Genomic DNA, 15,992 nt, shown 5'->3' with positions numbered 1-15,992 from the left:
GCCATGCTATACCGCCCTCAGTGTCCAAAATTGCCCTTAGTGCTGGGTGGGGTTACTGGGTTATGGGGATAGGGTGGAGGTGTTGACCTTGGGTAGGGTGCTCTTTCCAAGAGCCGGTGCAGACTCGATGGGCCGAATGGCCTCCTTCTGCACTGTAAATTCTGTGTGTTCTATGGATTACGCACATTGAAGCACTTCATTTGATGATCACAAAGAACACAGTAAAACCCTTTGGTAGTAACGTGCCTGCCTCGCTTCAACGCCAACTGGATCTTTTATTCATTTACAGGGTGATAAAGGAAAAGATTTGGCCTCTGGTACCCTCTCCTGAGAACATGTTCGATGGATTGTTCACCGTGTATAGAGGGAACTTCCAGGTAAAACACAGCTTTATAAAGCACATTGTAGTCTCTTACTAACTTTCTGTTCCAACCCTTAAATATTTGAGAACCTTTCTTGTGAAGAGTCATGTTAGAATTTGGTTCAGTGACCACATTCAATACTCCTGATTTAGTTTGGCGTCTCTGGTACCACCCCGAGCAGAACCTTTCGGAATCCTGGGAAGGGGAGGGAAGGTGTAGTTTGTCACGATGCTCCGAACATCAGGCAGGTGGGCAGGCACCCGATGCTGCCCGCCCAGTCAGAGGGCCGGCATCACCAGAGTCTCGGCAACTCCAGTGAGAAAGGCAGAGGGCAGGTCCAAGAACTCGAGGGAGCCTCTAAATGGCAGCTGTCATAATATCCACTCATGTATATAATGAGATGCAGACAGGCAGTGATTGACACACAGGATAACCAATGAACACACACGACACAGAACAACCAATCACCAGACACGCACCACCACTATAAAGCCCACAGGGCATTAAGACTCTCTCTCTCTCACAGGACACACTACTGAGATAGTAAGAGTGCACAAGCCAGTGAGCACCATCTCCATGAGGTAGAGAGCTAGTCTGGTCAAGCCAGTAGGAGGTTTATCAGTTAGATTGATAGAGTGTCAACTCACAGCAGACTATGTACAGCGATCAGGAAGTTCAATAAAACAGTGTTGGACCATCTCCTGTGTCAGAAGCCTGTTTCTAGTTTCACTGCATCCAGTTCCAGTCAACGTTGAACCAACTCACTTAACACATCAGCGGCGTCCTCAGTGGGGGTGAAAGGCATTAATTACATGTTCTTTTTCTTTTTTAAATAGGGGCCAAGCAGGAAGCCCCTCCTATCCTATCAGATGGGAAACCCTTCTGGCGGCAGCCTTTGTGCCGCGGATCTAACCTTTGCTGCCAGCAACACTTCCTTTGGTGGCATAACAATCCCCCCCCCCCCACCCCTCACCGGCCTACTCAACCGCTGCAGGGAGAACCCCATTCTATTGAGTGGCGGTGTGGTGGGGGTGCGATGTAGGGGACGAGGGGTGATCGGGTAGGTGAGGTGGGTGGCGAGGGGGGGGGTGAAGTTGGGGGAGGTGGGGGAAGGCTCAGGGGAGGGACTGCACTGGCCCAAGCAAACAGCTGACGAGCCCATGAATATGCCCCTAATTTGAGCCTTAATTATTGGAATTGTAGGAGAGCAAGGAACCGTCTCCCCAGTGTCCTGGCCAATATTTGCCCCTCAACCAATATCACAAAAACAGATTGCCTGCTCATTATCACATTGCTGTTGGTGGGAACTTGCTGCACACAAATTGATTGCTGCATTTCCTACGTCACAACAGGGCCGACACTTCAAATTAGCCAGAAAGCTCTTGGGGGCATCCTGCGGATGTAAAAGGTGTTAGATAAATGCAGGTCCTTTCATACCAGGAGAGGCCCACATGTGAGATGATGTCCTGGGTAAAGAAGTGCGAAGAGGAATCTTGGAGTAGAATCATACAGCACAGAAAGAGGCTCTTCGGCCCATCGTGTCTGTGACAGCCATCAAGCACCTATCTATTCTAATTCAATTTTCCAGCACTCGGTGGGTAGCCATGTATGCTCTGGTGTTTCGAACGCTCATCTAAATGCTTCTTAAATGTTGTGACGGTTCCCGCCTCTATCACCCTTTCAGGCAGCGAGTTCCAGATTCCCACCCCCCTCTGGGTGAAAATGTTTTTCCTCCTCTCCTCTATAAATGTATGCCCCTTGGTTATTGACCCCTCGACTAGGGCGTCACAGTGGTTAGCACAGGGTTTCCTCCGGGTGCTCCGATTTCCTCCCACAAGTTCCGAAAGACGTGCTTGTTAGGTAAATTGGACATTCTGAATTCTCCCTCCGAACAGGCGCCGGATTGTGGCGACTAGGGGATTTTCACAGTAACTTCACTGCAGTGTAAATGTAAACCTACTTGTGACAATGAAGATTATTAGATTATTATTACTAAGAGAAAAGGTTTCTTCCTATCTATGCCCCATATAATTTTTAAAAACCGTAGGGCGGCACAGGGGTTAGCACTGCTGCCTCACGGCACCGAGGTCCCAGGTTTGATCCCGGCTCTGGGTCACTGTCCGTGTGGAGTTTGCACATTCTCCCCGTGTCTGCGTGGGTTTCACGCCCACAACCCAAAAGATGTGCAGGGTAGGTGGATTGGCCACGTTAAATTGCCCCTTAATTGGGAAAAATGAATTGGATACTCTAAATTTAAAAAAATATATATAATTTTTAAAATCCTCAATCAGGTCCCCCCCTCAGCCTTCTCTGCTCCACGATGAAGCCTATCCAGCCTCTCCTCATAGCTGAAACGCTCCAGCCCAGGCAACAGCCCGGTGAATCCCCTCTGCACCCTCTCCAGTGCAACCACCTCCTTCCTATGGTGTGGCGACCAGAACTGTAGCTGTGGCCTACCCAGGGTTTTATACAGCTCCATCATAACCTCCCTGCTCTTATATTCTATACCTTGGCTAATAAAGGCACGTATCCCATATGTCTCCTGAACCACTTTATCCACCTGTACTGCTGCTTTCAGGGATCTATGGGCAGGCACCCCAAGGTCCCTCTGTAACTTGAATACCTGTTGGAAGAGGGAACCAGGTGCCTTCTTCTGGAGTACCTTCTGTCCTCACCAGAACAAGTCTGCCAGTCTCCGGTGGTAAGGGTAACAATCTTACTTTGTACTTTGCAGGAATGGCTGGGCCGAAGCAGTGCGCACATTTTGTGGAACCTGCAGTTCTTCAGCAGCGAAGAGCCAGCCACCGCCCTGGAGATCATGTCCGAGATAAAGACGTTTCCACCAGACCTGGCCAAGGTGAAACATCAGGAAATCTTCCTGGACGAGCAAAGCTTCCTGGTCTCGCGATCTGACCCGTTTAAGCTGCAGGGGGGGCCCCTGATGGACGAAGGCAAGCAACCCGCTGGAGCGCAAGTAGCGCCAAACAACCGAGAAGTCTATGTTGTCTTGAATCAGAATTTCCTGCCGGGCGGCACTTCTCTGTTCGACGCCCACCGTCTTACCCCGGGCAGCAATGATGTCTCGGACGAGGAGATGCCCCTCCAACTGTTGTTTGAGAGCCCCAGAACGAGCTCTCGATGGGACCGGTCTCCCGCCGGAGAGGAGGATTCCTTTCGGGATGCCTCGATGTCACGTCAGTCATCAGTGTCGCGGCAGTCATCGCTGTCTAGCGGGATAGAGCAAGGAAGCCCAGTGACACCGGCCCACTTTGACTACGCCAAGTACGGCCCCGGCGGGCAGTTGCTTTACTTGAGTCCACGGGGGTTTAAGCTGGAGCGAAACAGGAATCACCCTTACCTTCACATGTCAGATTCTGGTGTTTCTGCCGATTTCAGTATTATGGACTTTCAGTCGCGCAGGAACACAGCCGACACAGGCATTTACACAAACCTTTGCAGGAGGGAAGATCTTCCAGAGTGCCTACAGGCCTCCAATTCAGAATCATTGACAAATCACTTACGTTCAAACCTTTCGTGAGTGAGAGAGAGCTGAACTGCAGCTAAATCCGTATTGGCAGAGACTTAGCGTAATTTATTCCATCGCCTGCTTCATTGGAGCAAACCCATCGACGTGCAGTGTCAATACCTTAATGTGCCGCACACCAATCTGAGGATCAGCCAGCAACAGGATCTGGATCAGGACCCCACGCCCAACAAAACAGTTACTCGACTCCAGACGATTTGACGCCGAGGCAGCGATTTGGGAGACCGGGGGGGGGGGGGGAGACTGATTGCGAAGGACCAGTTCTTCCCAAGTGAGAACATCGGTCTTATCCCTCGAGGAACTTGAAGAGGTCCGAGGCGAGGCCCCGTGTGCCCATGGGGAGGAGGAGGAGAGAGGTGATGAGCTCGGCAGACGGGGAACGACAGAAGAAGCGACAGAACACTGAGCCAAACATTAGCCACTTATCTCTAGCACAACAATTGCTCTCTCTCCAAATTACACCGCATGAGTTTGCCTGAGCCGAGACATTAAGATGTAAATTCCTACCTGTTTTTTTTTTTGTGGTGTGTGAAGACGAAAGCTAGCTGGTTGAGACTGGCTATGACTAAGATTAAGACTAAGGCTAGGAAATTGAAATTCGTCTCAAGGGGCAACACAATGTTTGGACATTTACCATCGAGATATGCAAGCACTGCGACCCATGATGCCACAGTGAGGTGAACTTAAAGAGAACATATAAATAGAATAAGCAGCGATGACAAAGATCTTCCTATTAATCAGTCAAAGCCCCTAATGATTCACTGGGGTTCACCAAGTGCCTTAGGCCGCACTGATCATGAAGGCCCCCCAAGTTTCAATGCAGACTGTAGAACATCAGCTGGTTTCAGTTGAAGTGATGGTAAGGACGGTATAATTAGCCTCAGGGTCTCTCCATTGTGCCTGCAGTGGCGCCCTTGCTTCGAGTCACAGGTTCAAGTCCCAGTCCAACGACTTGAGCACAAAATCTAGGCTGACATCCCAGTGCCGAACTAACCAACTGGTACCTTTTGGGCGGCACGTGGGCACAGTGGTTAGCACCGCTGCCTCACAGCACCAGGGACCCGGGCTCAATTCCCACTCGGGTGACTGTGTGAAGCTCACACGTTCTCCCCGCGTCTGCGTGGGTTTCCTCCGGGTGCTCTGGTTTCCTCCCACAATCCAAAGATGTGCGGGTTAGATGGATTGGCCGTGCTGAATTGCCCCTTGGAGTCCAAAGATGTACAGCTTAGGTTAAGGGGGTTATTGGGATAGGGCGAGGAAATGGGCTTGGGTGGAGTGCTCTTTCCGAGGGTTGGTGCGGACTCGATGGGCCGAATGGCCTTCCTCTGCACTGGAGGGATTTCTAGGATACTAAGACCTTCAACCGAGTCCCTTTCTACTCTCTCACGTGGACGTCAAAGGTCCTGTGCTCTATTTTGAGGATGACAATTAATATCACAAAGGGAGATTATCTGGTCATTGTTCTATTGCTGCTTGTGGGATGTTATTGTGCCCAATTGGACTGAATTGAACAAAAGTGGCAACACTTCAAAAAGTATTTAACCGGCTGTCAGAACACTTTGGGGACATACTGAAGATGCGAAATGTGCCACATAAATGCAACTCTCCCTTTCGGTGATCCCGGGCTAGGGAGGGGGTAGATTGGTTCAGCTCTCTGGACTTGAGCGGATTGTGCTTGGGTGCTCACGCTCCACTGCGACAGGCGCTGGCTTCATGTGGCCAGGCACGACGGCCCCCCAAAATATGAATGAGGACCAATTGGATGAGGGACTGAAGGTTTGCCAAGAGCCATGCCTTCAGGATAGGAAGGAAGGACTAAAGGTTAGCAAGGGAAGGAATGCCCTTTGAGTGGCCTTAGAAACATCGAATTTGTGGGTAAACCACACAGCTTATCAGTTTTAAACCTGCTGTCACATTGATGACTAAACCGGATCAGCACCAGAGTCTGCGCTGGTGGATAGAGAAGGGAGAATGAACGGTGCATTCTTCAATCACAACACACCCACACAAGCTAGTTACAAAGAACTTTGAGGGGCCTTTGTGGGGTAGACCGTGACTTTGTCCAATGTGTCATTCTTTTCTTGTTGGGCTCCCATTACACTAGGGTTTTAAATATTAATACAGATGGTAACGGGTGGTTAGCACTGCTGCCTCACTGCGACGAGGTCCTTTGCAGTCACATTAAGTTGCTGCTACTGTGTTCATGGGGGGAGTTTAAAGTATCAAAATTGGGAATAGATTTCACTGTCATCTGTATTAATTTTTAAAACATAAATTTAAAGTGCCCAATTCTTTTTTTTATCCAATTAAGGGGCAATTTAGCGTGGCCAATCCACCTAAACTGCACATCTTTGGGTTGTGGGGGTGAAACCCACGCAGACACGGAGAGAACGTGTGAACTCCACACGGACAGTGACCCAGAGCCGGGATTGAACCCGGGTCCTCAGCGCTAGAACAGTTGTTAATTTTAAATCTGAGATGGTAGAGTTTTGTGAGGCAAAGATGTTCAGGGATATGGACGATAAGGGAATAGTGTAGATGGGCTTTAGTGTGGTTTCACAGGTCAGCGCAACATCGAGGGCCGAAGGGCCTGTACTGCGCTGTAATGTTCTATGATACGGGCCAAAGGCAAGTAAAGGGAGTTAGGTCACACGCTAGCCATGATCTGATTAAATGGTGGGACAGGCTCGAGGGGCTGAATGGCCTACTCCCGTTCCTATGTTCTTATGTCCCCTATGTTCCACTAAAACATTCAAACTGGTGTACATAAAATTTTAATTCTTACAGAAAGCATTTTTTTACAATGTTAAAAATTTATATATATATTTTGTACTTTTTTAAAATAACTGTGTCCTATTTTGGGGAGGTACTTTTCTAAAAATAAAATGGTTTGATTTATTTTATACCCATATATTTTTTGTGACTCTTTCGTTCAAGAAAATGGTGTTGACTCTCTTTGAAAAAATTGACAATTTGCATCATGCAGGATCGTGACTCAGTGGGTTAAATTATTCCATTCCTCGGCCAGATTGGTTGGCAGTAACAATTATCACACCCCATGAAAAGGATACTTATGATGTTAGTTACCAGGCCTAACTTTCTGAGATGAGTTTAATGTACAAAACCAGTAAGTCCTTAAAAATGACAGGTGCGGAAAGGGCAAGAAGTTGGAGGAGTATAAATTGACCAGCAAAACCTGGAGGTTTTTAACTCCACAACGGCTCGATTCAACCAAATGGGAACGAAGTCCCCGAGCGAGCATGTTTAGCCGCGTGTTTCCCGGCGCACGCAGTGCCGAGACAAACATGGATATACAACGGGACTCGCGTTGTATGAGGGGCCTCAGCATGGAATGCATGGCCTATGCTGCAGATAGCCTGTATTGCACACTGGGAGCTCCGCTCGTTGGAACTCCCCCAGTGTAGCGAGAGATGGCATCCCAATTGCAGAGGCCCCTGAAGCGATCCCCAAACCCCCCCCCCAGTCCAAGCGCACTATGGGAGGGTCTCCGGCACCTCCCCAACACCCATGCAGGGCACCCCAGTCTGATCGCGCGTGCACGAAAGATGCCAGCTTGGCATCTTGGCAGTGCCAATCTGGCACCCAGATACCACTGCCAGCATGCCAGACTGGCACTGCCAGGGTGCCCCTGTGGCACCAGCAGTGCCAGGGTACCACAATGTCCAAAGCGCATGCAGCTGGGGGCCTCTGATCCCCTGGAAGGACCTCACACGTGCCGTTCCGTCTCACCTCCGTTTGTGCAGACCCGTACTGAACGGCACTCGCCTGAGATCTCCGAGGCGAAGGGGATGAATTGCAAAGCCTCAGGTACCTCGGGAATCTGCACACTGGAGTGAGACTACCGTTTCCCTCTAATATGCAGATTAGCCAAAAAGTGACCCGCCCACAATGGGTGGAGTTTACATCGCAACGTCTTGTCACGAGATTGCGTTGGATCTCGTGAGGAGTTGCGAGCCGGGTAGATCCTGGGAGCGGGGGTTCCTGGCTTTTATTGGCCACGCTGCTCTGCGTTTTGGGCGCAACGTGGATGATGGATCGAGCCCCATAATATTTCTGAATCCCCTGAATCTGCTAATCAATAATGATGCATATGAGGAGCATACGAAAAAGGAGCAGGAGGAAGCCACTTTGCCCCTCAATCCTCCTCTGCCATTCAATAAGATCATGGCTGATCTTATCATCACCTCAACCTCACCTCCCCCTGATAACATTTCACCTCTTTGCTTACTGCTCAAGAATCTATCTGGCTCCACCTTTGCCTCCACCACCCTTTTGAGAAAGAGAGTTCCAAAGATCCACCACTCTCTCATCTCCACCCTTAATGGACAACCCCTTATTTTTAAACAGTGACCCCCCCCCCCCCCCCCCCGCCCCCGTAGTTCTAGATTCTTCCACGGAGGAAACATCCTCTCCACATCCACCCTATCAAGAACCCCACCAGGATCTTAAAAGGTTTCAATCAAGTCAGTTCTTACTCAATCTTTCCTCCGAAGACAACGCGCCCATTCGAGGTATTAGTCTAGTGAACCTTCTCTGAACTGTTTCCAATGCCTGCATCTCATCTTCAATAAGGAGACCAATATTGTACACACTCCCGATGGTGGTATCACCAATGCCCTGTATAACTGGAGCATAACCTCTCTACTTTTGTGTTCAATTCCCCTCACAATAAATGATAGTATTCTATTAGTTTTCCTAATTACTTGCTGTAACTTATGATTCTTACACTAGGACACCCTGATCCCTCTGCACCTCCGTGCTCTGCAATCTCTCACCATTGCTTCTTTTTTATTCTCCCTGCCAAATTGGAGAGTTTCACATTTTCCCACTCATTTTGCCAGATCCTTGCCCCCCCCCCCCTCACTTAAGCTATCTCTATCTCTTTGTAGCCTTTGTACGTCCTCTCCACTGCTAACTTTCCTACCTATCTTTGTATCATCTGCAAATTTAGCCCCGGGTCACTGTCCGTGTAGAATTTGCACATTCTCCCCCTGTCTACTGGGTCTCACCCCTTCAAGCCAAAAGTATGTATGTGCAGGGTAGGTGGATTGGCCATGCCACTTTTCCCCTTAATTGAAAAAAAAATGTGTACTCTCAACTTTTAAAAAAAAAACTATGGATGGTGGGTTTCTCCTGTTGCAATTTTTCTTTCTCATTGAAATGTATCTATTCTGAAATATCCCCTTAAATGTCTACCACTGCATCTCAATTGGCCTATCCCTTAACCTTATTTCCAGTTCACTTTGGCTAGTTCTAATTTTGTGTCCTCATAATTGCCCCTATTCAAGTTTAAAATACTAGTGTTAGACCCAATCTTCTCTCCCTCAAACCGAATGTAAAATTCAATCGTATTATGATCACTGCTACCTAAGGGCGCCTTCACTCTTAGATAATTAATTAATCCCATCTGTAGTGTTATTCATATGCCATTGTTTTTCCTGAAATAATATTATTATTATTATAATTAATTAATCCTATCTGTAATGTTATTCGCCATTGCTTTTCCTGAAATATTTGGCATTTCACCTTTTCCCAAATTTCTCACCCTTATCATTTCTGAATGTCCTGTTCACCAGTTATTCCTTTATCTACTAGTTTAGAAGTATGTGTTTGCTTGGCCCAGCCAATTCTCTTACCCCAGCCAATTCTCTTACCCCAATGGCTTAAAGGGCAAGTGCACCATTGAGTACGGTGCTGAGTCCGGAGAACAAATGGTCCCAAGTTCAATCCTTGGCCTGTGCCTATTTGGCTTGTAACTGAGACAGGATTTATTTATGGGTTGTGGGCATCGCTGGCAAGGGCACCGTTTGTTGCACATCCTTAATTGCCCTCAAACTGAGTGGCTTGCTCAGCTATTTCAGAGGGCAGTTAGTCAAGCGCATCACTGTCTGGAGTCACAAAGAACAAAGAAAAGTACAGCACAGGAACAGGCCCTCCAAGCCCGTGCCAACCATGCTGCCCGTCTAAACTAAAATCTTCTACACTTCCGGGGTCTGTATCCCTCTATTCATGTATTTGTCAAGATGCCCCTTAAATGTCACTATCGTCCCTGCTTCCACCACCTCCTCCGGCAGCGTGTTCCAGGCACCCACTACCCTCTGTGTAAAAGACTTGCCTCGTACATCTCCTCTAAACCTTGTCCCTCGCACCTTAAACCTATGCCCCCTAGTAATTGACCCCTCTACCCTGGGGAAAAGCCTCTGACTATCCACTCTGTCTATGCCCCTCGCAGCTAGGCTCGGCCAAGCAGGGACAGCAGATTTCCTTCCTTAAAGGACATTGGTGAACTGGATGGGTCTTGAGAAAATTGCAGATTTATTAATCAAATTTCAATTCCCCCAGCTGTTATCACCAAGGTCCCAGACCACACTTGGAGTACTGAGTGCAGTTTTGGTTTCCATATTTAAGGAAAAAATTACTTGCATTGGAGGCAGTATAGTCGCGGTTCACTAGATTGCTTCCTGGGATGAAAGGGTTGTCCAAATATGAGAATGGGTCGATATTCTCTGGAGTTAAGAACAATGAGAGGTGATCTCATTGAAACATAGAGTCAAAGAGGTCTACAGCACAGAAAAGGCCCTTTGGACCACTGAGTTAGTGCTGGTCAAAAACAACAACTTAAGTACATGCAAAATTCCAAAGGGGTTTGACAGGGTGAACGGATTGTTTTGGTTGGTTGGGGAACCTGGCACACAGGGTCACAGTCTCAGGAATAACCTGCTCACTGACGCTCAGTTTGGGTTCCGCCAGGGCCACCCAGTTCCTGACCTCATTACAGCCTTGGTTCAAACATGGACAAAAGAGCTGAATGCCAGAGGTGAGGTGAGAGTGACTGCCCTTGACATCAGGGCAGCATTTGACCGAGTGTGGCATCAAGGAGCCCTGGAGTCAAAGAACAAAGAAATGTACAGCACAGGAACAGGCCCTTCGGCCCTCCAAGCCCGTGCCGACCATACTGCCCGACTAAACTACAATCTTCTACACTTCCTGGGTCCGTATCCTTCTATTCCCATCCTATTCATATATTTGTCAAGATGCCCCTTAAATGTCCCTATCGTCCCTGCTTCCACTACCTCCTCCGGTAGTGAGTTCCAGGCACCCACTACCCTCTGCGTAAAAAACTTGCCTCGTACATCTACTCTAAACCTTGCCCCTCTCACCTTAAACCTATGCCCCCTAGTAATTGACCCCTCTACCCTGGGGAAAAGCCTCTGACTATCCACTCTGTCTATGCCCCTCATAATTTTGTATACCTCTATCAGGTCGCCCCTCAACCTCCTTCGTTCCAGTGAGAACAAACCGAGTTTATTCAATCGCTCCTCATAGCTTATGCCCTCCATACCAGGCAACATTCTGGTAAATCTCTTCTGCACCCTCTCTAAAGCCTCCACATCCTTCTGGTAGTGTGGCGACCAGAATTGAACACTATACTCCAAGTGTGGCCTAACTAAGGTTCTACTGGAATCAGGGAAAAAACTCTCCACTGGTTGGAGTCATATCTGGCACAAAGGAAGATGGTGGTGGTTGTTGGAGGTCAGTCATCTCGGTCCCGGGACATTACTGCAGGAGCTCCTCAGGATAGTGTCCTAGGATCTCAATGACCTTCCTTCCAGTGTAAGGTCAGATGTGGGGATGTTCACTGATGACTCTGCAACGTTCAGCACCATTCGCGTCTTCTCAGACACTGAAGCAGCCCACGTGCAAATGCAGCAAGACCTGAACAATATCCAGACTTGGGTTGACAAGTGGCAGGTTACATTCATGCCTCACAAGGGCCGGGCAATGACCATCTCCAATAAGAGAGAATCAAACCATTTCCCCTTGACATTCAAAGGAATTACCATCACTGAACACCCCATGGTCAACATCCTGGGGGATACCATTGACCAAAAACTGAACTGGACTAGTCATATAAATACTGTGGCTACGAGAGCAGGTCAGAGGCTGGGAATCCTGCGGCGAGTAACTTACCTCCTGATTCCCCAAAGCCTCTCCACCACCTACAACGCACAAGTCATAGAATTGCCACAGGGCAGACGGAGGACATTCAGCCCATTGTGTCTGTACTGTCCCTCCGAAAGAGCACCCTAACCAGGCTCCCCCACTCTATCCCTGCAACCCCATTTAACCCGCGCATCCTGGAGACTAAGGGATAACTTAGCGTGGCCAATCCACGTAACCTTCACATCTTTGGACTGTGGGAGGAAACCGGAGCACCCGGAGGAAACCCGCGCAGACCCGGGGAGAACTTGCAAACTCCACACAGTCACCCAAGGCCAGAATTTAACCCAGGTCCCTGGTGCTGTGAGGCAGCAGTGCTAACCACAGTGACACCACAGGAGTGTGATGGACTATTCTCCACTTGCCTGGTTGAGTGCAACTCCAACGACACTCAAGAAGCTCAACACCATCCTAGACGTGGAAGTGTTGTCTCAAAAACCTTCTTTAAAATTCTAACTGCAAAACAGAAAAAGCAACCAGGTCACTATTATGTGTGTGTATGTTTGCGCGGGGTGGGGGGGGGGGGGGGCTTTTGAATCCCTCTATGGGTCTTTGGCTGCATCCCGGCCCAGACGCCAGATAGGCAGGGTCTGGGCCTGTAGACCCGCCTAGAGAACTGCCGCCCCCAGCCTGCTGCTAGGTATCTGCCTGCAGGCACCAAAGTTGTTCCTTTCCAGATAGTAAAAGTGGAGGCCTACCGGAAGATCCCAGTCAGTATCCTTTAGCCGAGGTCAACAAGGTTCTTAATGAGCCTAATGAACTATCTGCCACGTGGGAGCAGATAGCCCTGCCAGCCCCCAAACCTACCTCGGTGAGCATGGGCGACGCCGGAAAGGGTGTAGGTTAATATGCTGCTGCCAGCACCTTCATGCCCCTATCCACTCTGATTCCCGACTGGATCCCCACAAAATTCCGCTCCGTACCTCTACTTCCTTCCTGCTCTACCCCCCACATACTCCATGCCCAAAATCCTCAGTCTTGAATGTTAGTGTGGCCAATCCACCTAACCTCTACACGGGGCTGGTTTAGCACACTGGGCTAAATAGCTGGCTTTGAAAGCAGACCAAGGCAGGCCAGCAGCGTGGGTTCAATTCCCGTACCAGCCTCCCCGAACAGGCGCCGGAATGTGGCGACTAGGGGCTTTTCACAGTAACTTCATTTGAAGCCTACTTGTGACAATAAGCGATTTTCATTTCATTTCTCACACTGACCGAGCAGCCAGGAAGTGGGGAATTTCAAAGCTTCCCAAATCCTCCAAGAGTGGAGAAGTGCCACCTCCTCTCAGTCACTTTCCTCGCTAACCCTGGTTGGGAAAGGTGCGCAGGTCAAAGGTGAGAACTAAAAATGGGTAAGAATTTGAATCGGTGTACCTGTGGAGAGGTAAACTGCGCTGTCCTGTTAAGGGTGCACTCTTCTGTACGAGGCCCTTCAACCCTACAGAGCTTAGATCTGTTGTTCACCCTGTACTTGGGTGGGTGCCAGGATGATACTCTGTTAGTGTGCACGATAACGTTTATCTCTCTCTGGCCAGGAAGCTCATCTCCCTCTGAACTTTTGACATACTCGCCAAAGATATTTGACGCACACAGCCCAGTATGTCAGGGAAATAAGATTAGAGGCTCCTCCGCCCACTCGGAAATGGCGCGAAAGAAGATCATGTTCGGAGAAATTCACGGGGGTGCTTCTGGTTAGACACAAAGAGGAAACACTACCAAACCTCATTTGTGAACTCTGGCCCAGTTCCGCAGCTTCAAACGCATTAGTCAACCCCCTGTGGCGTTGCGCACGGGGAGTCAAATGACCCAGGTCGTCTTCGGGTGAACTGAGGTTCATCGGATCAGGGTGCACGGGACTGATTCAATCCCCGTTTGACATATTCCATGTTAGAAATTCTACATTAATAATTGCAGCTGCTTATAAGGAATTAATGGGAGCTGAGGATACGCAGACCGAGGACCTGAAGCTTAAGTGGGAGGAGGAGCTTGGGGGGGAGGGGGGGGGGGGAAAAGGGGGAAGAGAGAGAGAGAGAGAGAGAGAGGAGATGGAGGACGGTATCTGGGCGGAAGCCCTGAGCAGAGTAAACATGACCACAACATGTGCCAGGCTCAGCCTGATCCAGTTTAAGGTCGTGCACCGGGCCCACATGACGGTGGCCCGAATGAGCAGTTTCTTCGGGCTGGAGGACAAGTGTGCTAGATGCGCCGGAGGGCCGGCTAACCATGTACACATGTTCTGGTCGTGCCCTAAACTCAGGGGGTATTGGCAGGGATTCGCAGATGTCATGTCCGGGGTATTGAAAGCTGGGGTGGTAAGAAGTCCTGAGGTAGCAATCTTTGGGGTTTCGGAGGACCCGGGAGTCCAGGAAGCGAGGGAGGCCAACGTTCTGGCCTTTGCTTCCCTGGTAGCCCGGCGACGAATACTGTTAGCATGGAGGGACTCAAAGCCCCCGAGGGCTGAGGTATGGCTATTGTGGTGAGCTTTCTTGGCCGAGAGAGTCAAGTTCGCCTTGAGAGGTTCGCTACCAGGGTTCGCCCGAAGGTGGCAGCCATTCATTGACTTCTTGGCAGAGGAGTAAGTGTCAGCAGGGGGGTGGGGGCGGGGGCGCGCTAGGGTAGTGTAGAGTAGGGGGATATTGAGGCAGGTCCGTGCGTGAACAGAGCCGTGGTTTGCACTATGTTTAATTTGTGTCGTGACTTTTATTTTGTACTGTACAATGTCACTTTTTCTACATGCCTAAAATACCTCAATAAAATTGTTTGTTAAAAAAATAATAATAATTGCAGCTGCCCAAGCAAGCTTGGTAAACGTGTTCTCGATAGCGACACTGCAGATTAACTGTTCAAGTCCAACTGGTGCCTGAATGGGGGTCATCAAAAAGTTGCATTTATCGACATTCTAGCTCCTTGAAAAGCAGCAAACCTTCCCGCCACACTGCACGGAGTGTTATCAAGCAAACTCTGACACATTAGGAACGACCAGCTTTCTGAGAGAAGAAATTCCTCCTCATCTCCATCTTAAATGAGAATCCCTTTATTTTTAAACTCTGTCCCCTAGTTCTAGATTCTTCCACGAGGGGAAACATTCTCTCAGCATCCACCCTATCAGACTCCCCCCCCCCCCTCAACCGACCCCCTGAATCTTCCATGTTTCAATAAGGTCACCTTCCATTCTTCTAAACTCCAATGAGTTATTGGTCTGTTTCTCTGGTTATGAATATGGTGGTCAATATGGTCGCCTTCCTTAATCCTAATTATGTTTGCTTTAGAGTCGCCAGGTATCTCTCGATACCGCCACAAGGTTCAAACCCGAATACTGATCAAAGGACCAATACACCAGTTAGCTAGTTCAAAGTCAATACTATTTATCTACACATGCACAAAGTACTACAAACTAAACTATCTCTAACGCTAACGCCTATACTTAGCTTGGGGTGCCCACTCAGTCATAGGAACAATGGCTGTTGTTCGGATCTGAGGTTGTTGGGTTCGAAGTGGTACAGGAGAACAGCTAAGGTCGTCCGTCTGGTAGCGAGCGTTGACCTTGGATTTACGTGCTTCTGGTGCAGCTGGTGGATGGGTCTCTCCACTTTGAGAGCCACATCCAAGAGAGTGATTCTCTCTCGGGGGTTTCTTCTTATACCCGGAGGGGCTTTGCGTGCTTTTGGGCGGGCCTCAAACTTGGCCCCAATTAATTGGGCCGCTTCTTGATCACTCGTATTGATCTTGACCAATAAAGGGTCGGGTGCCCTGATGGCTGAGCGTGTCTTAGGTGGCCGTTGGCCTTGCTTTATTTGCGCTTTCGGTTTGAGGAGCTGGCGCCGGGATGTCTAGAGCTGTATCGGTTGCTTGAGTGTCTTTCCTTTGTTCCTGGAGATGGGCCATCAATATGTTAATTGACCTACAGTTTCAGTCCCGTCTGGGCGCTGCCTTCCCAATACGCATACTGGCTCTGTGCCCACTTGCTTTCCTAACATTGTCCATAGTTCCCTACATTCATTGCGAGCATCCATTTTGTATTCTGGAAGTGGCCATCACAGATGGCTACAGAGTATAAGGCGACACTGC

The 15,992-nt window shown here is 49.1% G+C and overlaps 1 protein-coding gene across 2 annotated transcripts in view; it reads left to right on the top strand.

Moving 5' to 3' along the window:
- Window positions 1–6,811, top strand: part of LOC140403271 (erythropoietin receptor-like) — a 54,350-nt gene extending 47,539 nt beyond the window's left edge. For both annotated transcript variants that reach the window (XM_072491057.1, XM_072491056.1), the window contains exons 7-8: window positions 290–377; window positions 3,097–6,811. In XM_072491057.1, the coding sequence (XP_072347158.1) occupies window positions 290–377; window positions 3,097–3,900 (892 nt within the window). In that variant the 3' untranslated portion in view covers window positions 3,901–6,811. The remainder of the gene's footprint in view (window positions 1–289; window positions 378–3,096) is intronic.
- Window positions 6,812–15,992: the final 9,181 nt, after the last annotated feature.

Source organism: Scyliorhinus torazame, chromosome 27 (genome assembly GCF_047496885.1).
Source record: "Scyliorhinus torazame isolate Kashiwa2021f chromosome 27, sScyTor2.1, whole genome shotgun sequence".
Classification (NCBI taxonomy): Eukaryota; Metazoa; Chordata; class Chondrichthyes; order Carcharhiniformes; family Scyliorhinidae; genus Scyliorhinus; species Scyliorhinus torazame.
This window is presented reverse-complemented; position numbering and strand designations above follow the sequence as displayed.